The sequence below is a fragment of the Bacillus rossius genome, chromosome 5 (genome assembly GCF_032445375.1).
Source record: "Bacillus rossius redtenbacheri isolate Brsri chromosome 5, Brsri_v3, whole genome shotgun sequence".
NCBI lineage: Eukaryota > Metazoa > Arthropoda > Insecta > Phasmatodea > Bacillidae > Bacillus > Bacillus rossius.
In genome coordinates this window covers 1,642,346-1,665,725 of record NC_086333.1, presented here as the reverse complement: position 1 = coordinate 1,665,725, position 23,380 = coordinate 1,642,346, and the positions used below count along the sequence as shown (strand labels likewise).

General features: G+C 36.0%; 1 protein-coding gene across 2 annotated transcripts in view; it reads left to right on the top strand.

Moving 5' to 3' along the window:
* The window catches only part of LOC134531540 (UBX domain-containing protein 1), a 130,567-nt gene that overhangs the window by 28,341 nt on the left and 78,846 nt on the right, over positions 1–23,380 (top strand). For both annotated transcript variants that reach the window (XM_063367211.1, XM_063367210.1), the window contains exon 3: positions 21,792–21,890. In XM_063367211.1, the coding sequence (XP_063223281.1) occupies positions 21,792–21,890 (99 nt within the window). The remainder of the gene's footprint in view (positions 1–21,791; positions 21,891–23,380) is intronic.

Here is a 23,380-nt window from a genome sequence, read left to right as displayed (position 1 = left end):
GTAAAAACCTACTTAATTACGCCGGGACGTAGATAATCTGCAAAGTAATCGTTAAGATAATCGCCGATTACGATTAATCGGAAAGTACTCATAATCGCCGATTACGATTCATCGGTATCCGCATCGGTGCACCACTAATAATAACCATTAGTACAGTATTGTCACCTCAAACTTCATAACTCAAATATGGCAGAAACAACACAGATGAAATAACATTCACTTATTTATTTATTTTATGATATATGGTGCCATTGAACAGCGTGAGACAAAAATTGACTCCCACAATGCAGACAACATAAAGAAAAAGAGAATATTGAATTAGGGTTTGTAACGGTTCGTTACTTACAAAAATAAAAAGATTTAAAGCGTCGATTGTAGTTTTTGTTTTATTCTTTCTAACTAGAATGCACAGACGAATCCGAACACTTTCAATGTTTCATTCACTTGTTTCATTCGTACGTTCGCCTGTCGAGAATGCTCGCAGCTCGGGCGATGAAAATTAATAAAAAGAAATAACAGCGATTAAGTCTTTCAATAACCTTTTTCTGGAAATATCCAAAATATGTGCGGCCTCGAACACGGCCGCACCTAGCGAAAAACCGCGAGCCGCCGAAACGCGGCCTCGCCTGGCAGCGATCGCCCGACGACTACTGATGAACTCATGACACGTCTCCTCCATGCAGGGAGTAGACGTCACATGACCTCACCGACCAATCACACGCACTCTTCATTCACAGTTACAGATACAAGCCAATCAGAGAACAAATTACAATACATGAAAAACCCTGTACACGCAGAACTCGGGGCTTCCCTTGATCTGTCTCTTTTCAATTTTACATCAAAATCGGGGACTCCCATTCTCGTTCTCTCTCCCACACCGTGAGACAGCAGTTATCACTCAGTTCCCCCGCAGTGGGGGAATTACCGTCTTTATCTCGGTTGGCGGGGAATCACTGTTTCTTTCTCACTCACACTTACAGGCCTCTTATGCCTCTCTCTTTCTACACATCACCCCAGACACCATCCCTTGTTCTAGACGTTATATAACATCGGCATTCTAATAAAACGTAATATACAATTATAATACCATATTCCAATTTGAATCAATAATAGAAAAAACTCATTACACATAACATTAAGTAAATCTAAATAGCAAAATACAGTTAAAAGGATGACAGAAGAAACATGATTATTAAATAATTATAAATTCAGAATAAAATATAATGGCAACCTAACCCATCTTTAGTAACAATATTATTAATAGAAAAGGCATGTATACTGCAATGCTACAGGTTTTAGATCAGATCGGCAAAATAAACTACCCTGTGGTATTGTGCACACTTACTCACTGTAATTATTTTTATATTACAGTAGTGTGTTTATTACACCTTACGCTTTTGTTTTGAAATTGTTTATAACAGTTTATTTTGCAGATGTTTTCTTGTTTCGGAACTTCTCTTGTGCCTGGATAATGTAGAGTGGATCATGGACCTTCCGATTTCTCTTGATTCTACTATCTACTGTTTCTGGCAGCATTGTGTTCTTCCAAAAAAATTTGTCCTTCTCTATCTTTTCAATGTAGAAATCTTTTGGTGTTGCAATCACAAAGTCGCATAATTCCCTTCCTGTAATATTGAGCTGTCCTTGAACTTGGTAGTAATACCTATGGTTTCTCTTCGAACCAAGTTTTCCATTTTTAATTTCCAAGCATATAGATGCGCTTTTGTCTTGAGCGACATCCCATAATTTTCTATCTTTTACAGATGGCAAACATTTCACTTCCACCAACAGTTCTTCATCCACGATACCGTCCGGAGTTGCAGCGAGGAATGGTTGTTTTCATAAATGAAGAGACCACATCTGTTTACGACTACTCCTTTTTCAGAACTGTACTTAGATAATGCTTCAGGTTCGTGAACTCTTCCGTACATAACAGAAGCTGTATTAAGTTCCTTAGGAAACAATAAATTTCTTACCAAGTTATGGCAAGGTGTATAATCACGGCTAAGTATGACAGTTCCAAAGTTTGATGCCGTCAACCGATTCATTCTGTTCTTGTACCATTTTTCATTGTCTTGCTGACCTCGCGTGGCGATTTCAACACAATCCCTCTTTTCTTTGGTTTCAGCCTCTTCTCTAACCTTAAGTAAAAGCTTATCACAACGACTAATCATTTCTTCCTCTGATACATTTGGATCTAGCATCATATAGTCTTCATTTCCATAATGTCGATCTGGTCCTCCACCAGTCTTCCTTTTCTTCTTTGGAGGACCATTTTCTTGGTAGTTCAGTTTACGTTTGGAAGATTTCCTCTCACCTCGGTTGCATGCAGACCCAGGACTCCGACCATGCATTTTCTTCCAAGGACTTGTGGGCCAACCAGGACCACAAGAGTGAGCGATCGCTGCCCCATAACAACGCCTGTAATAACTGCCGCGTTTGCCAAAATTGATGCGTTTTCCTCCAGTGAATTTAGTTAGCATTTAGAGCCATGTACCTGCAACAAAACATTACAGAAGCTACAAATGATTCATATTTGTTAAAATTCATGTATAAATTTGCATATAGTCCTTAATTTTTCGGTTAAATCGCTATCAGAACTTTAGTGCACAGCTTAAATGTAAGAAAATAGCGCACTGTAATGTTGCTGTAACTGTTGACTCTGCAAAATGACAGTAAATTTGTTTGAAAGTCACCTTGTGGTAGAATAAGTACATTACAATTAACATATGGATATCGTTTGTGATGGAACTGTTCGTATATTCAATTCACTTCTTAGTGTGTTTCAACATATCGTGCAAGGTTATCCAAATATGTTTATTTTCCATTGAACCAGGTGGTAATTACACTGAATTCAACATCCTAAACTTGTAATTCAATTTCCAACCTTCCGATAGTCTGGAAATTAAGTCTACACCCATGGGCTGTGGCACACAAAGGGCCAGAGGATTTGCGTGGCACCACTGCGATTTGACTCGATTCCCAGAGGGGTCAAACCAAAAGAATTTTTTCATGTTACAATCGTGCCGTTTGCTGGTGAATTTTGTAGGGATCTTCCTTTTTACCCACCAGTGTATTTGAGTGCTGCTTAATGTCTGCCACATTTCACCCTCATCGGCTCTGAAAACATAATTTTTATCTGAAAGCCATGGCAACCTCTCGATCAATTTAGATAAAGCGAAAGCTATAAAGCAGGCTAATATGTATCAAAGGGGCAATGCTGGCTTGTTTGGAAGGATGTTTAGCTGGTAGCAACACGTTGCAGCTTTGTTATGTGCGTGCTGTTTTTCTGTATCTTTTCATTTTTTAGAGAAAGATCGAGAAAAGATCATAAACCAATTTGTAGAGACCTAAAAAATATGCAGTTTCCCTCCTTTAGGCTACAGCCTATGCAGTCCTATAGCTTCTTATGCCACTTCATAATGTTGATTGGCTGTTACCTCTATGAAACTTTGAAATGGGATACCTGTGATTTGGCTCTCTTATTGTGTTGATCTGCTATTGGCTCTAGAGTCTCCCAGGGGGTGTGTAATACTTCATTGCCTGATTATTAAGAAACACAAACAAAGAAAAGTTTTAATTCTAGCTTGTACTGAAATGAATAAATGAAAATTTACCGCCTCTAACTATTTGTCAATAATGTAAATTTGAAGCTGTTAGGCTAACTCGTAAATTTTCTACTACCTCAAAACCAAATATGTTGCTCATCCTATGTTTTTAAGCGGGCTTTATGAAAATCGTATTATTATAGTGTAGTTCAGCATACTACGTGTTTTTAATTATGCAGGCCAAATGGTCAAATGCGTTTGTCTTCCTATGTCAAGATATTCTTCATCAGTGCAACATCGGATTGATGAAAAGCTATCATTTATGAGATTATAAAATTGAAAATGGGTATAGATAATCTTAAAATATTTAACCAACTTTTCATTAGAGGTACAGTACACTCCCTATTTAACGCGGTTGTCGGGGGACATAACTTTTACCCGCGTTGTTGCATAACCGCGATGTTTCGATGTGACCAAGGTCAAAAGGCATAAAACACCGCCTGTGTTCTAATAGGTCGGCAAGCACGCACAGTATAGACGGCCCGCCTTTCTGCGGACTTTGCATCCGCAGTTTTCACTAAACACGGGTGAAAAAATAAAAATAATAAATTTTAAAGATAAATATTAAATGTTGAATTGTTTTTATTTTTCCGCGTGCCGCGCACAGTTTGTCGCACGGCCTACGAGCGCGCCACACGCCGCCATACACACGTGCGGCACACAAGCTGCTGCTGCCAGTCTCGTGGTGTTAGCCACAGTAACTGCTTCGTCAGTGTCCGTAACAAAGTAAGTGCAGTGTGTGCGGTTACACTCGATTCTGTGGTCAAAGTCTTTTAAAAAGAAAGGCCGTAGTGATACTTCAAACCGAATATGAATCGCAAAGTACCGAGTTTGATTGACAAAATAAAAATTCTAGATTTACTTACAGATAGCTTGTCTTTTGTAGAAGCAGGCCGCAGATACAGGAAAAAAAACGATTCTAGCATTCGTACAATAAAAAATAAAGAATCGTCTATCGTGTCAAGTGGTTAAACTTTATTATCCATGCTTACAGTAAATTATAAATGGTCACATGTGGGAAACAAAAATTGCGCCAATTTAATTTTAGCGCAATCAGTGACGCCGTGTTAAAAACCGTGTTAAACTTTGTCTTTACTTATTTCACCAAACGCTGTGTCGAGTTGCTGAGTGTGTGTGGCTCGGATCGGCAAGTGTTAATATTCACCAGCCTCTGTTTAAAGGTCGTGAGACCGCTACACATAAACATTTCCGGGACTTGTTTACTACCTCACGGCAAAAGTGGTACAGTATGGTTCACGTAAATATTGGACCACTGGGAATTCCTGGGCAAAGATTAAAAATACGCTAGCCGATTTACTTTACTATTTAATGTTAAAACATTATACCAAAGTAAAAAGATGAACTTGTATAATACAATGAATTACCCAATAATATTACGTCTGTAGGTTTAAGTTGTAACAAAACATTTATATACAGATGTCCAGTAAAGTACCAATTAAGATTCTGGAGTGGAATTTTAAACACCGGACTACCTGATTTTGCCTTGTACGCAGCGACGCTGCTCAGTCAAGTGACTCATGCTCTGCCTGTGTGCAGCGTGAACACATTCCCTCCCCCACTCCCCCTCGTGTTTCTGCCCGCTCTAATCTCTACCTCTCTCCATATTCTCGGCTCGCCTCTCCCTACCCAGCGCTTGCCGACAACCAAGCCTATCCAACATCAATCCCCAGCCGAGTCACGCTGGATAATGTCGCTGGACGGTGGGCTTTATCAGGTCCCCTGTCCAATGCTTCATTTGTGAGATAAAGCGACGTTAAGAACTAGTGTTTCAGAAAATATCACTGGGCTGGATTGGACCATAATTTGAAAACCCTACAAGATAGAGGAATAATGTACGGAGATATCTTGTTTAGAATTTTACTGCGGACATTTTCTACGCCTGGGCTTTTTTCTGCCCGATGCTTAGTTTGTTAGTTACAACGCAAAATTATTCTAATCGGCTGTCAACCATTTATTCCATTATTATTATTCATTTCTGACTGGGGGACATGGTTTGACCCGCGATATACCCGATTCCGCGATCAATCGAGGCGCGATATACCGGGAGTTTACTGTAATTACAAAATAATAGCCTTATGTATAAAGCGCCGCATCAGATTCATAGCCTACATATCCAGTATCTGATATAGCACTGTTATCGAGATCATAAAACTACGGATTATATACAAAGCAGAAAACATTTGGGAAATATAAAACAATCCGCAATTTTAATATGAATACACAAGAGTCCCATGCAAAACAACTGTAACAAAAAATTAGGAAAAAAAGCATCAATTCAAAGGAAATGTTATAGCTCATTACCTAATTTACCATGAGGTTTCAAACTACCTTAAACATATTAAATATATAAAATGTTAATATTATTATCATTTTAGGAAACAATTATTTTTTTACAGGATGTTTCAAAAAGGTAGGATGCGGTGAAAGGTCTATGTATGTCTTATGTGTCACTCACCGTTCTGCAGCGTTCATAGTGTACTGTTCTTAACAAGTTTGTCTGCTTTTTTCTCCAAATTTGCCATTAAATTCCTGATAGGTTGTAGGAGACCTGCTTTTTCTAAATCAGGAAGCAAATTTTTTTCTCCAGATTCTTTTCTCTTGCAAAAAGTTGAGCGGCAATTCTTGTGATTCCCAAAAACATGATCGGGAACATTTCGCAAATCCTAAGGATTTCAATTGCGTCTGTCCCTTGCTTCTGAGCAGATTTTTTTATCGCTGTTCGAGTTCCTTTCACCAGTCGTTCAGATCTTGATATTTTGTTCACATCATCGGTTTGTAATAACAATTTCCTGCCTTCTAGTAGATATGTTGTGTTGGATGCCAACTTGTGAATTTTTTCACTAAATACTCTGGTGGCATTATTTGCACACTCAACTTTAGTGACGTATCGTCCATAATTACACATTTGATGTATTGCTGACATAACTGCCGCATCGCCATCTCTTATATAATGTTTGTACATTATTCCATGCATTTCGATGCTGCAGTTAAACCCTTCGCAAATTATGTCCCGTTCCATTTTTGTCGAATTGCCAGTGTGATTTTTGTAGCATGTATGTTATGGTATGCTCTTGAACCTGGATTTTGCCACAGAACAAATGCTACAGTATCTATTTCGCGCTCCCAAGAAGAGAATTTTTTTAGTTTCTTGACCAATTATGACGGCCTGTGAAACAAGAGTAAACAAGAAAAAACTATAAAATTGTTAAAGTGACAATGCGAACATACATGTTATAAAATTTTTCACATTAAGTGATATACAAATATGGCCTGACCATTTCATAACTCTTAAGCCATTTAATATTTAATGACACTATTCACGTTGAAGATTAAAAACCTGTATACATTATGACGTAATTATTTAAAACACATTCCTCTATTTTTCACAAAACAATGCATTTAACCTTGAGAATAATATGGCTCCATGAAACAAAACAAAGTTAACAAATATCCATTGAGATAAAGTGTTCTATTTTACACCAATAATGCTATTACATACAATTTATGAAGTCCTCTATACCAAAGAACATCATTACGCCCGACGACATTTAAGATGGTAACAATATTTTGCTATAACGACATTTTTCCACTACGTGTATTATGCACTACCGTAACATTTTATAAACGTGAATTTCAAAAGAAACCACTACAACCAGTAAATAAATACAAAGCCTGGCTTTATTAATTGTGGAACAACACTTGTCAAATATTTCTCTGTATAAAGCGGATACTTACCACTCCGGTAGATGAGTTATATCCATGGCCATATGTACGTTTTCCTCAGCCCCCATCACCAACAACAGTTATATATGGCACTCCATTACAGTAATGTTTCTCTCTTCTTCGCCGGCGTTTTTGAGTTTATCGGTAAGGTACAGTTCCCATGCCTAACACAGTTCAAAAACTTAATGAGTGTTTTTGTTGAACCTGGTGTAATGTGTGTGATCAGAAAAAAATCGAAAACTATTCAATACCAAATTTTATTACCCTAAGGTAATAGTAGAAGCATATATGAGAAGTGTTGTTGTAATATTGGCGTAAGTAAAAATGTCAATGTTACATGGCATGCATGATTATGTGCAATGGAAAACGATGGGACCTACAATACTGACCATCACTGAGAGAAAGAAATGATTTCGAGGATCAAAATTTTCCCAATGAACAAAATAATACGTTGAATTGTGTGAAATAAATATATGGCTGTTTAAATTAAATTATGATTTGCCCCAAACATGGAATGTTTGTTTTCACACAGCTTAGGTGATGTTTATGGCTGCATTCACAAATAATTTTATGCTCATAAAATATTAAGGATTTGAACATGGCCATAAATGTTCGTACACAGTCAGGGTTCCTACAATCTGGAATGTCAGGGATAGTCAGGGAAAGTCAGGGAAAAATAAAGGTGTCAGGGAAAGTCAGTGAGATAGCTATAAAGTGAGGGAAAAAATATATTCACATTAAATTTGTTTATAGTTTTTATGTTTAAAAAAAGTCATTGTCCTGGCTGTCACTGGTCATATTTTATTGAATTTTTTTTTATTTAACCTTAAAAGAAAATAATTTTTTTAATGTATGTAATTTTATTAATATATTATAGATTTAGAACTATCACTTAGTAATAATTGAGTAAGTGTTGCCACATCAAAAGACTACTGTAATTGTAATTTAATAGTTGTCTCCAAGAATATCATCATTGTCCTGGTATCATTTGATTCATTCGTTTTACCAAAGATAGGTAGCAGCACAATTTGAGAGGATTTAGCCATATATTGGTGTAAGTATCAACTAAAAGGATATGTGTCCATTGAAGTTTGTTTGGAATAAATTATTCTTATATTGACAAAGAAGAATAAGTGTGTGAGTGTTTATGCTTTTTAACAGTCATTTTCCTGGGCAATGAGTCTTACCACAGGTAATGTAATAAAATAATGTTTGTTTTATTTTTAAGTGTGTAATATCAGTCATAAACAGGCCATATAATATTTAACCTCAAAAATTTTGGAGGGAACAATATATACTTTTTTAAAGTCTGTTTCATCATTGTCTTGGTCATCATTGTCCTGGCTATAATGAGGCAAGACAATGACAACATGGCAGGACAATGATGTTATTTGCATACTAGGTAGTATTTATCTCGTGATTTTTGTTCACCACCACATTTTATCACAGATGTCAATATTCATACAGTTATAAATGAAATTGTCATTATTTCCCAGATATTAAGAAGACTAAAATAATTATGGCTTTCAAAATGCAAAATATTTTATGCCTATTTAAAGACACGTAAATACTATTTTTATCTTGCCTTAACTCAACAATATATTTACTAAGCTTAACTATGTAATGAAATGGAAATTAATAGAGGTTAGGTCATAGTGAAAAAAAATAGTACTACTACTTCATGTGACAAGCACTATCATAGCTAATTATTCACAGTGCTGTCGTTGCGACAGTACTTTGAACGATTTATTGTCTCGTGTCATTTTTAATTCTGTTCCATTTAAAACCAATTAGGATATGTTAATTAATATTGTTGTTGAACAGGTCACAATCACATTTGAAATACTCATCTGTTCTTTACATACTATGTAAATGCATTATAAAATATTTAAATATTTTCAGGTTTGAAGAGCAGCAAACATAATGGGTAAAATTAAACAATCAAATGATGAAAGGTTATTGAAGAAAAGACTTGCAGAGAAGAAGCGCCAAGAGAGAATAAAAAATGACCCAGGACGATTGTTACAAGAAAAGTTAAAAAGACATGCTAAATAGGAGAGACAAAAGAAAACTGGAATCAAAATGACAACGAGAGAACAGAGATTCACACACAAAAAATGGAAAGAAAATTCTAAACATTACAGAAAAAACAAATATAATTCCAGTGGCCAGTCATGTCCAGACATTCCACCAGATGAAGCAGATGACCCGCCTGAACCTGCTCCTGGTCCATCAAACAGTACCACAACACTTAATACAAATAAGAAAATAAGTGCTGGTAGAAGAAAGGTTAGTCGAGATCGGGCAAAAGCCTATTTGCACATCAGTAAATTGAAACATGATCTTGAAAAATCTAAAAGAGAAGCGAATAAATACAAGAAAAGGTATTACAGACTAGGATGCAACAATGAGAATAAAAGTAATGATCTTACACCACGTAGTAAAGCAAGCAAGCTCTTGAGAGGTAAGAAGGTTCCAAAAGAAGTCAGAAAAAGGCTTATTTTTGGTAATGTCTTAGAAAAACAGCTTAAAGACAGTTATGATCTAATTAAGAGTGTGAAATTGAAACAACTTTTCATCAAACTACTCTCTGGAAAAGTAATAAAAAAATACAGGTGTTTGAATAAAAGCAAAACTTTTTTGAAATACAAATGTTTTGTTGCCAATCAGAATCGGAGAGATTTGATTTATTAAAGAAAAGTGAAGGGTGAGGCCATTAAACTTCAGGAGAGTATTATTAAGTTTCTTGAGAAAGATGAAAATAGTAGCCTTTGCCCAGGTAAAAAAGATTGTATAACAAGATTGGGAGTGAAAAAACAAAAACGACTGTTGAGCGAATCAATGAAGATTTTGCATGAAAGATAGGGACTGAAGGGCCCTACAAAGTATGCTATGCAACATTTTGTAAATATAGACCATTTTGGATAGTTCAACCAAAGAATGTCCTGGCATCCTTCTATTTAAGATCACATCAGAATTTATTGATTCCATTCACTCAAAATTCCTGTCTAAGAAGACATTGATCCCTTTCATAGGCACCATGAAGGTTCATCAAGTGACACACAGTTCTAATGACCAAAAACATTACACTTTAGATCACTAAGCTGTCTATGTCCCACATATGAAGGATGCAATCATGGATATTATCTTGGCTCACAAAAAATGAATGGCCAGTTTACTACAGATGAAAGTAAATGCGGTGATTCTGCAAAACAAACTCAATTCAACATTTAAATGGCCCCCCAGAAAAAGACATATTTAGTTACGCCTTTCACAATGTTAAAAAGAAGACTGGACATCCAGTACCGTGTGGCAATCGTGCTTTTCAATTCACATTCAGGGACTTTCCGTTTTGAAATGCAGAAATTGTATTACTCTTTATTTTATTGCTTTTCAATGTATTTACTGTTATACTCAAGCATATATCTTTAGTCCAATATGAGATGAACTAATTCTTGTTTTTAGTAGGTACCTACATAACTTATTTACATTTTATTTCATGGATGTGCTAGGACTATCAGAGTTTTTTTGTATGTTGTTATCATTGTCCTGGCAGCAGTGTCATTGTCCTGGTACACAATTTTTAAAATATAATTTTTTGTATGTAAATAGTGAAATTATTTATTGCTCATAAGCTTATTTTGTTATGAAGGCTAAGTAAAAAAATATCAATCCATAAAAACAAAATAAATATGACTTTTATTCCAAAGATTCTTTCCATCTGAATATTGCTTGTTTTAATAGAATGACCCATTTACCATTAATAGTGTTTTGCCAACACTTTTACTAGTTTGTTTAAAAATACAGTGGAACCCCTGAATTACACTTTTTAAGGGGAAAACAGAAAAAAAAGGTGTAATTCGGAGGAAAGTGTAATTGAGGGGAAAGTAAAATTTTACTAAAAACTACATGATGATAGATATTGTAATTATTCTTCAAGTCAATGCTTGATGTAATAAAGTTTTACAACAATAACTATATTATTTTTGTTTGCAATTAACTTTAGTATTTAATGGCAATCCTAAAACTTAAGTAAAAATATGTTATAGGCCTAACATTAACAACTTGATATTTTTAAAATTTTTTTGCCATTGGTCCACATTGTTCTGCGGCATTTTCGATGGACGTTCGATTATGAACAATTATTGTGTTTAATGTAGACACGAGAAATTCTCAATGCCTTGGCTAAGGCCACACGCGATCCAACGTGGTTGTCAAACTACCTTGAAATATTCCATTTTTGCTTAACTGTTACAGCGTTTTTTTTCACGACCACTCGCCATTGCACGAATATCGCGAAAATTAATCATAAACATAAATAAATTATCTGTAGAACGTGTCAATAAAGCACAAAAATTTACGTCAAGGTAAACAAAAACAAAGCCCAAAATCACTGGTACCAAACCAACACAGCGGTGCGCAGTATGTGTTGCCAACGTTTGCCAAGGAGTGAGAAACTGTATTTGCTACGCGGATGTGTTCCTTTCACTACATGGAACGATCACCCATGAAAAAACACCATATTTCAAGGATTTATATATTTTACGGTGATATAGTATTTTAAATAACGCGAACCTAACCTAACCTCCTAGAAAATAAAAATTGAAAGAACTTTTATTTATGTAACTGACCGAACCTAACTTTACCTTTCACTTCGGTAAACTTCGGAACTTTTCGGGTTGTGGCTGTGGCTCTCTTGCCTGTGAAAAGAAGGCTACGTGTTTGTTGCATGTGGAGTAGTAAGCTTTTGTGTGTAACCATCCACCTACTTTGTTTTATTCCAGGTTGATTATGTAAAGACTGTTACAGGTCATTATGTCTGACAAAAAAAACTGTATTTAATCAGCTGTGGCTGAACCCAGCTCTGTTTCCAGATTTTTCAGCATGGGTGCATCCTGTAGATGGGCATAATACTCAAGCATTTTGTAGTGTGTGTAAAAAGACTTTGAACTTGAGCAACATGGGAAAGCAAGCATTAGTTTCTCATGGGAAAGGACCAACCTATTTGAAAATGGTGGGAGATGCGACAAGTCAGACTTTTTTGTCTTCTTTGTTCATAAAGATGCCAGGTAATATTGCAAGTTGTTCTGGATCAACAGCAATTTCAGACGTTAACCTAGACAAGGGACAGAGTAGTGATTCTTCTTGCTCAAATAGTGTCTTCACGTCACAATGCACTCAGCTTCAGATAAACACTGTCACTAGTCTACAGAATGTAGTGCCTCAAAGAAATCTCAACAACTATGTTTTAAAAGAAGATGCAATGAAAGCAGAGATTATTTGGAGTCTACAGGCTGTGTGCAAGAAAATGTCTTTTAATTCTTGCAGTAACATAAGTACTGTATTTAAAATGATGTTTCCTGATAGTGCAGTTGGCAATGCATTAACTTTAGGAGGAGATAAAGTTGCTTATGTTCTTGTTCACGGGCTAGCACCGTACTTCCAGCAGAATATGCTAGATCGCTTGAAGTTGTGCGACAATTTTGTATTATGTTTTGATGAAGCATTAAACAAAATAATTCAGCGAGGACAAATGGACATAGTAATCAGGATTTGGGATGAAGAAAAACAAATGGTTATTACCAGATACCTAAATAGTGTGTTTCTTGATAGAAGCACAGCTGACATTTGCTTAGGCATTTTTTGTATGGAATTGCTCCTCTGTCACCTTCCAAAATAATACAGGTGTCTATGGATGGCCCCAACGTCAATTTGAAATTTTTCAAATGTCTCCAAGAACACATCAGATCCACCACAAGCAATGAAACTTTCACATTACTGAATCTGGGAACGTGTAGTTTGCATGTGGTTCATTGTGCTTTGAAAACTGGCATTAAATCTGTTGGATGGACATTAGTACCTTGTTGCTACACTTATATTTTCTTTTCCATGATTCTCCAGCTCGACGAGCATTATTTACAGAGCTAACAGAATCCACAATATTCCTTTGAAGTTCTGTAATGTATGTTGGCTAGACAATGCCAAGTGCCTTAAAAGAGCATTAGAGATATGGGATCATGTTGCAAAATTTGTTAATGTAGCCAAGCTTCCGAAGACAAAAGTTGCAAAAGCCTTGATTGAAGCCGCTCGTGATCCATTTGTAAAGTTTAAGTTGGCATTCTGCAAGACAATTGCAAATGAGTGTGAGCCCTTTCTTAAGAAGTTTCAAACTTCAAAACCCATGAGTCCTTTTATTTTTGAAGCAGTGGAGAAACTTCTGAGAGAAATTATGAACCACTGTGTAAAGCCTGACGTGATAAAGTGTACTAGAACAAATCTGCTCTCTATCGATGTAAAAAAATCATACAATTTGATCCTAAGCAATAAAGTTGATGTTGGATTTGCAGCAAAACACTTTCTTGCAGAAGTATCAACCTCTAAAACGGAAAGAGAAAAGCTTGAGTTTATGCATGATTGTCGTGGTATGTTGACAGCCATGACTGCCAAACTTCAATAAAGATGTCCTTTGAAGTACAAAGCAGTTAGAGGATTGTCTTCTCTAGATCCCTCGATTATTAAACACTCACCTTCGCTTGGTCAGAAAAGGTTTTCTTTTCTTTTAGAAGAGCTACTTGCTTCAAACAAAATAAATGATGAAGTTGCAGAAAAGGCTAAAAAAGAATACTGTAACTTGTGTGATGTGAAGAAAACTGTACTTAGGGAAATGTTTCAAGAACACTGCGAAACTAATGAGGAGGCAAGACTCTATAGCACCTATGGAAACTTCATGAGAGGAAGTGAAGTGTACAAAAACCTGTGGGAAGTAATTAAGATATGTCTTGTGCTCTCCCATGGTAATGCAACTGTGGAAGGGGGTTTTTCAATTAATAATTTCACTATTGGTTGAAAACATGCTAGAAAAGACAGTGATAGCACAACGCCATATTCAAGATGAAGTGCAACAGGCAGGAGGGATTGAGAATGTGAAAAGTGCTCGAAAACAATATCAAGATTATTTGGAACTAAGAAAACAGAAAACAAGTGAGGAAACAACAAGAAAGGGAGAAAAGATATTGTTAGAAAAACAAGTGAAAGAGTTAGTAGAAGAAAAAAAATTTATTAGGGAAATAGAAGAGAAAAAGGAAGCAATGAAAAGGGAATTAAAAGAACTTGAAAAAAAAAAAAAAAAGAGCTTTGCTGTAACTAGTATTTCAAATTTTTTTGAATTTTTTTGTTACATGTTAACATTTTGTTTTGTAATTGAATTACGTATTTATTGAACCACAGTGTTTTGAATTTTTTTAATATTCATGTCAAAAATGGAAGTATTAGTTAAGATTGTGTCTGCTTTCTGATATTTATGTTTAAGGTGTGGTACGGTTAGCTGAAGTGCAGGAGGAGGCCAATATAAATAGGGCACATTTAAAAAATCAATATTTTTTGTAAAACTGAATTATTTTTCATAATTGGTCAGGGAAGTTTCAATGAATGGTCAGGGAAAGTCAGGGAAAAGTCAGGGAAATAAATTTGACTCAGGCTGTAGGAACCCTGACAGTGTAAAATAAACCTTATATGTTGCATCACTTTAAAAAAAAACTGTAGGATGTTTAATCGAACTTCTAGCCTGGGACCACATGCTTAGGAGTCAGTTTATAAGAGATAGTGCCTGTTTCAAATGCTTATTAAAAATTTAATTTTATTTATGGAGTATATTATCACATAAATGGTATTAGCGTGTGTACGTTAATCCACGTTTCAGTTATTATCTTACTTTCGTAGAAACTATATCATCTTCCCATTTTATTCTTTAATAAAGTTTAAATAAAAACATAGAAAAACACAACAAATATTTTTATTTACACAGAATTCCGAACAAATCATCAATGTGTTAAGGCCTATCCGAACCAAGATACTCAAAATGACCAATACTATTTCCATGTAAATGCAGGCCGGTACTCATAAAACTGATTGGGTTGTTACCATAAATCCTAAACAGGGTTGCTTTGTTATTTACTGAAAACAAAATATTTATTTGCCTCTACCATGATGTATGTAATTGTTATTGCAAAGATGTTTATTACGTGCATGTAACACTTATCTGTCGATGATGTAGGAACAACGAAATAGATGTTTGGATAAGGAAATTATTTTAAAATATTTTATTTCGTATAAAGGAACGGACAGAACAAACACATGTTAGTGTGTGAAACAAAGTATTGTTTGAAATTAAAAACATTCATTTCTATAAATATATATCCAATACTACTATAGAACTGTGTGTTTCTATCTGAGCATCCTATTTTGCCCTCCTACCACATTAATGTGGCAATAAAAAAGTGACGTGGGATAATGAATAACATGGCACCACTAAATAACAAAACATCCTTTCTAGAAATATAATATTTTACGCAAAATGTTTTACATTTTAATCTTACCTCTTCAATTGAAGATTCGTGAGATCGAAATTTTTCTCCAGAAATTGGCTGTGTCCAATCCCTATGGATATAGCACCCCAAACCAGAGCATCATTGATGTTGTCACAATACTCCGGTTCGTGAGATGTAATTTATTTGGTTTGGTTGCACGCATCACACTGGAATGTCCAAGTCTAAAAGAGGCCACTGCGACTTTCTGACATGAAAACAAATTTCCCTAATGTACATATTTTCTCATGGTCTTCCAGTAGAGCCATTTCTTTCATTAGATGGGCAATATTCACACATGTTTCCTCGAAGCCTCTCTTCCAAGGGAATGTAATTAGTGTCGTGCTCAACAATAAGATCAGAAAACTCGCTTCCTTCACCACTACTTTCTAGTAAACTCAATTGATTATCACACGACTCCTTTTGCTCTTCAAGAGAAACTTTTGCAGGTGACAAGATTGTTTCTTCGCTGCGTAATTCTTCGTTTGACCTGTATAGTAATAACAATTAGTAAGTTAATATAAATGTGACAGAAACGGTGTATAATTATTCAAGCGTTCCAATAAAAAATTATTTCTAGAAAAAAGTACATTCCAACATTGAGGTAAAAAATAACAATGAAAATTTGCTTTATTCATTTATGTGTTAGGCTTCAAAATTCTTACAGCAACCATATGAGTGTGGCGTGCCATATAAAGGCTTTTTCTTTGGGAGGACACAAAACCAATGAAGTTACGCAGTTGATGATACACACTTACGTACAAGTACCTACATTATATGCTGGGTATAAACAGTAACAACGATTTCGCAGTAATTACTACAATACTAACTACTGCAAGAGTTATCAAAAATAAAATGTTTTAATGAAAATGATGTCTTTATTACACTTTACCAAATACTTTGGTTTAAATTTGAAAATCGTGTTGTAGTTACAGCCTGATGCGGAGTCTAAGGACGCAGTGAATGGAGGTTGGCACGGTAGTGAGGCGGGCCGACCCACACGAGGAAAGACCTGCAGCTTCCAGCCAATCGTGAATAATGCCCGAGATGGTCGAGGTGCACAGGGTGCGAGCGCCGTAACGCAGGGACAGGGAACAGGCATATCTCCGAGAAACCCCGCCGACCAATAGCGATTGCTACATGCGGAAATCCGTGTGACCGAGCCGCGACGGGAATCTAACCTGGATTGCATAGATGGTAAACCTGCATTCTAGCACGAGCCAACGCGGCCTTTTCATTATTTTTTTGTTCACCATGATTATTTTGTTACAAAAGTATGGGCCGGGGGGGGGGGGGGGGACAATCCGATTCAAAAGCAAAGAACGCGCACCATAATAAGTAACGAAACATCAAACGATGCCAAGAAAATATGCAGTATTTACTTTTATTTTATAGTTTCAGGATAATTTCGTTTCAAGCTAAACAGTTTTAAAGATTCTTGTATTTATTCTCAGTAGTATAACGCAATAATTCAAGACAAATCCCCCACCCACTCCTTTTAATAGGCCTTTTTTCATTGTCATGAGACGAACAGCGCGCATTTTGGAGTGAATTATTCATCCCGCACGAAACGTTTGCAACGGAAGGGGTTAGTAATTCTTGCCACGGTGACCTTGAGAGGCGGTCCGCCCAGCCCCTACCCGGCGTCAGCTGTGCAGGTCATTCACGCCGCAGGGACTTAGGCCAACCCACAGCTATATTATGAGACTCAGTCGTTGGCCAAGGGAAATTTGACTTGAATGATGGACAAAAAATTCAAATGAATGGCTAGGCAGTTGTGCAATTTCAACCACACATGACTGTAGTACAGTGGAGTGAGTAAAATTGTTATCCTTACACAAAAACTATAAATAGAAGTACTTTGTGTTGGACAGATTATTCTATAACTTAGATAGGGTATCTTGTATTACATTTACATACATTATTTCTACACTGACATGAAACGTACATTAACATTAAATGGAGCAGCAAGATTAATTCTTTCAACTGTTGCACATGTGCCTTGTAATGGGTCGCAAAATTTCAGTATCACCTTAGTTGCAAACTCATTATCTTCTAGATTTGCTATCTGAAGCCTGGATTTTTCTAAATCGTATCTGCGTGTGTAACGAAAACTGTGCAATTTTGTATATATTTTTTTTTTTCAAAATCATTTTTAGACCATTTTTAGTAAAATGTCAGTTTATTAAACTCGAAACTAGTGCTTAATTACTAAGTTTACATGTATTAAATATAGTTTATTCACGTTCGTCTAAGTGCGATACCCCTTCACATATGAAATTTCGAAATAAATATACACCTCAAAACGAGCGTATGACTTACCTCGGATTTGTTGAACATGTTCCGGTTTCGGCCTTGGCTTTTTCTTCTTCCACAACTGCCGCATAATTTTAGATTTCTTGCTTTTCTTCAAAATGCGGCTCGGCTGCTTTTTTTCTGTTGGACTTGTTTTACAGTTTCAGATCCACTCTGCCTACAAAACCACTTCGTACGACTCACATTTCACAAAATTCGCGTGAAAGTGGAATATTTTCCGGGAGACTGGCTGACCCACACGAGGAAAAGAACAGACGTGAGCGCTGGTAGTAGTTTCAAGACATCTCGCTGGTTTTCGTGTATGAGTGCGCACACATTACAAAATTGAACTGAATTAAATATAAACAACGATAATTCACAGAATTGAACTGAATAAAATACAAACACAGACATTTCAGTTCATGTGTGATATGAACAATAGGTAGCCCGAGAGTCGTTTCAATAAATGTGTTTATTTCATATTATATAGCGGCACTTTGTCAGTTTTCGTTGTATAAGTGCATACGCATTAGACAATTTAATTAAATATAAAAGAGAGACGGAGATAGAGTGATAGATATAGAGTGAGATTGAGAGAGACAGAGAGATAGGTTGAGATAGAGCTAGGTATAGGGAATGAAATGGAGTTAGATAAAGAGATATACAGATGTATAGAGCTATATAGTGATTGGTATATAGAAGAGATAGAGATGGTGGGAGGTATAGATGTATATATAGAGAGATAAATAGAGATAGAGAGATAAATAGAGATAGAGAGATACATAGATATATAGATGCAGATAGAGAAAAAAAAAAAAAATATATATATATAGATGGATAGATAATTTGTATATGTGTAACTACCTCAAACATATTACAAAACAAAACTGAATGAGGCATTGCAATGCATGCCGAGCATTAGCTAGATAATGGAATCTTTTCTATATAAGAAATCTTTTATTTTTCAGCTTTTATATATAGTGCTTTATAGAGTCTATATTACATACAGACCACCAATTTTTAGATATGTAGAGGTAAATAACTAAACACTGGCAGAACAACGTCTACTGGGTTCTGCCAGCAATATAAATTATTTTGCACACTTGACATTCAAACCAAGAAGACAATTAATTACTGTCTACATCTGATTTCGAAAAAGAACCTCTTTACCCTGTGTTCAGCCCGGGAAATGCCGGATACTGCAGCTAGTAGGCCTATATTTTTCATTTATTGCATATTATTGTTCTTGTTTTATCTTGTGTGTGTCATAATACCCCAGGAAAAATTTATGGTGCATGATTTACGTGTACTTTTTCATATAATTGTCATTACTGATGGGTGTGATTTGAGGTTGGCAGCTCTGCTATAGCAGTCCTACATATGTTTATTGGTCTGATGTTTTATATATTACTCGACACACTGGAAGAGAGCTATTACTATATATTTTTTATTATACTATACTTTTTAACATGGTGTTATGAACTAGTACTATATAACACTATAGTATTTTATATATTACTGAACGTTATGATAACATACTTTTTTTTACTATTCAACACTATAAGATTTTATACTGTACATAACACGCCTCACGGTGCTAGTACTATAGTGCTTATTACTGGAAATAACAGCATACTGAAGGGAGCTAGTACTATAGGATTTTAGATATCTTTTATTACTATACTATTTTACGTAATGTTATGCACTATTACTTTAAAATGATAGTCTTTGAATGTGAAATATTACTATAGAGGTTCTACATATTTATTTTTAAAATTATTTTTATTATTTCTCTCTACACTAGTACTATATGTTTTTATTTTCTTTAATTACTATAAAATATGTGGGGAATTATTGTTGCACACTGTATGCTTGGAGTCTCAGCAGACGACACCTAGATGGCGGCGAGGGTATGTGGCGCTCCCTCAGAGATGGTTGTGGCGCGCTCTGGTGGAGATTGCTGGCTTTAAAGATGGCGTAGCGCTCTGGTGGTGTGTATTTGCATTACTGATGGCAGCGAGAGTATGTGGCACTTTCTTGGAGCGGGAGGTGTTAATTTTTTTTAAATATAAACGTAGCTAGTACTTTGGCAACATTTTGTGGCTCTCTCTCGGAGCTGTATTTTAAATTTAAACATAGCTAGTACTCTGTGGCGCTCCCTGGGAGCAGTATTAAACATAGCTAGTACTATACTCAGGCAGCTTTAACATAGCTCGTACTATACTCAGGTGGCTTTAACATAGCTAGTACTGTAACTTATATTCCTTATTTCTTTACCCCTCAGCTGACCTCGTAGTCTAGTGGCTAAAGTCTCTCCTTTCCAACCTCAACGTGCTCACGTCCCCCGGATCAAATCCCAGCCACCGACTGACTTTTCGTTCACTACTGCTGCCTTCAGAGCATCGGTGGCATGCTCTGGGAGTGAAAGGTGGAACTAAGATAGTGGCCTCCAGCAGACGACGTTAAGATGGCGGCCGCCTTCTGGCGTCTCGTTTGAATACCCACATGCCATGTCCCCACCCCTACCCGCCTTGTCTCCTCAGGGGGGCTCCCTCTCCCCCCCAGCACCCCCCACGGCCTAGCTACCTGCCACTGCTCAAGTCTGTATTAAGATTATTTAGTGTACTTTAACCTCAGGTGTCAGATGCCCCTTTTCTTTAGAAGTGGACCCGGGTGCTGATTCCACACGAGTCCTAACCATTCTTCCATTAAATCACTCGTCATACAGTCTTTTTCTTGACAACGAATGATTATGTCTGGCGGAAATGCTTCTTTGGGAAGAGTTCTCCTTTTTAAGATGATGAATGATGAATGATGCAGCTTCTATTATCCAGTTGTTCTCACGGTGTCAGTCTTAATGCCTTTTGTTTCAACATTACTGTTGCTGGGCATGTTGAAATACACTGCCGTTTCGTCAGCATTTCCTATTTGGCTGTACAAATAATCATGTGATCGCAAACTAATCACATAGCGCTGAAATTTAATCATTTTCCCTTGGAAATCTTTTGGCAGTTTTTTGCTAGTTGTGTTCTGCACCGCTAGCAAAAACCGTAACGGCGCATCATTCTTACACACCAACCAGTACTTGCCTTGAAGCTCAGCCGCAGAATGTTCGATTCACGAGCAATATCTTCGGCTTTTAATTTTATTACGGCTCGTGAAATTGGAATTCGGTCTCGTCTCTTCTCTTTGATAGAATTTACCAAGTTGGTTTCAATATCAGAATACCATCCCTTTTTAGGCCCTCTGAATGCTTTTCTCGAACCATTTGCATCATTGAGACGAAGCAAATCCGCCTTTAAATTACTTACATTGCTTTCAGTAATGTCATATTTACGAGCAGCGTGGCAGTTGTTGGTTTGAATTGTGTGATTTGCCACTATAATCTTACAGTTAGCATCATAACTTTGTCTCAGTCCTTTTGACATTTTAAATTGTGAACTCTCTACAGTATCCATTTTATAAAAAAATTTCACTTTCCTACAATGCCAAACACAGCACAAGCGACCAAACGACAATCACTTCTGATACTGACCCAAGCTCAAATTATTTGCGCTGTTACTTCACGTTTTGGCCACGACCTTAAAATAGTTGTCTCGCCGCGCCGTTTCAAAACATTCTGCCAGCAGCAAAGATGTAGGTTTGCGATTATACTGCGACCCTCACTTTCAGCTTCAGCTGTTTACATATAAATCATTACATTATGTTGAGGTAAATATGGTAGTGTATTTTGAGCTGCAATGAAGCCAACAGTGCTGACGGAAAGAGGGGGGTGTTGCAGGCTGCTGGCCCATGCGGACGAGCCCTTGCCGGAGCCCGCGCTGGCTCAGCCGGAGAGCGACCCTTCCGCCGAAGTGGCCAAGTCCATCAAGTGCAACGAGTAAGTGGCCAGCGACAATGCACTATGCCCCAACAACTTACTCATAAATGAGCTTTTTTTTTTTTTTTTTGGCAGTTTTTAAGTCACAGAAAAATTGAAATACGTTTCACGTATCATGTAGCTCTTGCGATTTTTGATTTGCTACCTTCACTTCTTTGTTGATGCATATGGCATTTTCCAGCGTCCATTAATGCTTAAAGTATAATTTATTTTGTATTATAACATAGATCTAATTAGTTTTAAAAATGTCAAGGATTAAAAAACAAAAATGGTGTAGTCTTTCATTTAGATTAAAATTATTGTTTATCATTTACAAGTTTTGTGCCATTGGTTCAGGACTATTGTTTTGTGCTGGTAAATGCGTTTTGAATTGAAATGATGGCCTGGCTTGCTCTGAAACTTGTACCTGTTTGTTGCATGTTCTTATCAACTTTGGACTAAGGAATGATGACATATTTTTTTCTTCATTTTTTATTGTTTTAGGATGTGATAATGTTTTTTCAATTACTACTCATTTTGATATTAATTTTTTTTACTAAAATTAATAACTTAATTATATGCAACCATAATTTTGCTATACAACCTCTGCTGGAAAAACAGCTTATCGTACGGAATGGTTTGGGAGACCCTACTGTTCATTTATGTGGCTGAAGCTGTAGTTAGTATCGTGTTTTGTAGGTACAAGTGTACAGCATCCCTCATGTTCTTTGGCAGTTAGTTTATGATATTAACTATTGTTTTTTACTCACATTTGCTGAAAGATGAAATTTCTGTTGTACAGATTTTATTGCCTTCATTTTAAAAATTGTATTTTTGTTATTGTTTCTTCATTATCAAAGGCTATTAATCTTGCAATTTTTTTTTACATGTTAGGCATACAGCAGTTTGTGAAATATTTTACAGTTATTGATTTAATACTGTCAGGATTATACTGGATTTTTAAATAATACTTTTTAATTACTTAACTTCTGTGAAGTTATTATCTTTGAAACAATAGTTTTTAGACATACTATCAAGAGAGACAAGTTTTTTATGTTTTATTTTTATATATATTTTTTTTTTAAGTTGATACTCAGCAAGCTGTTAAAATTATATTTATATTAGTTTTGTCAACCGAATATACTTCTTTTTGACTGTGGTAAAAGCCACATTTTCTACTTTTACTTGGAACAAAAAATAAATAGTCATAAATAAGTGTTTTAAGTACCTATAAACTGTATAAGTAAAAATAAGTTTTGAAGAGGTGTGTTATTAGTTGAGGGATATAATTCATGTTTACATTCAACTTTGTCTGTAACATAAAATGTTCTTGAACCAAATGCTTGAATCACAATAATAAATGTAATTTTAGTAATTTGTGTAAAATTTGGCTTTAATTCAGTTTCATTTCACCTGAATTTTGTTGTTTAATACTAGTTATATGCTAACTTGCATTCCATTGCATTGTAATCTAGTGCTGACCTTCCACCCCCAGAAATCAAAAATCAGGA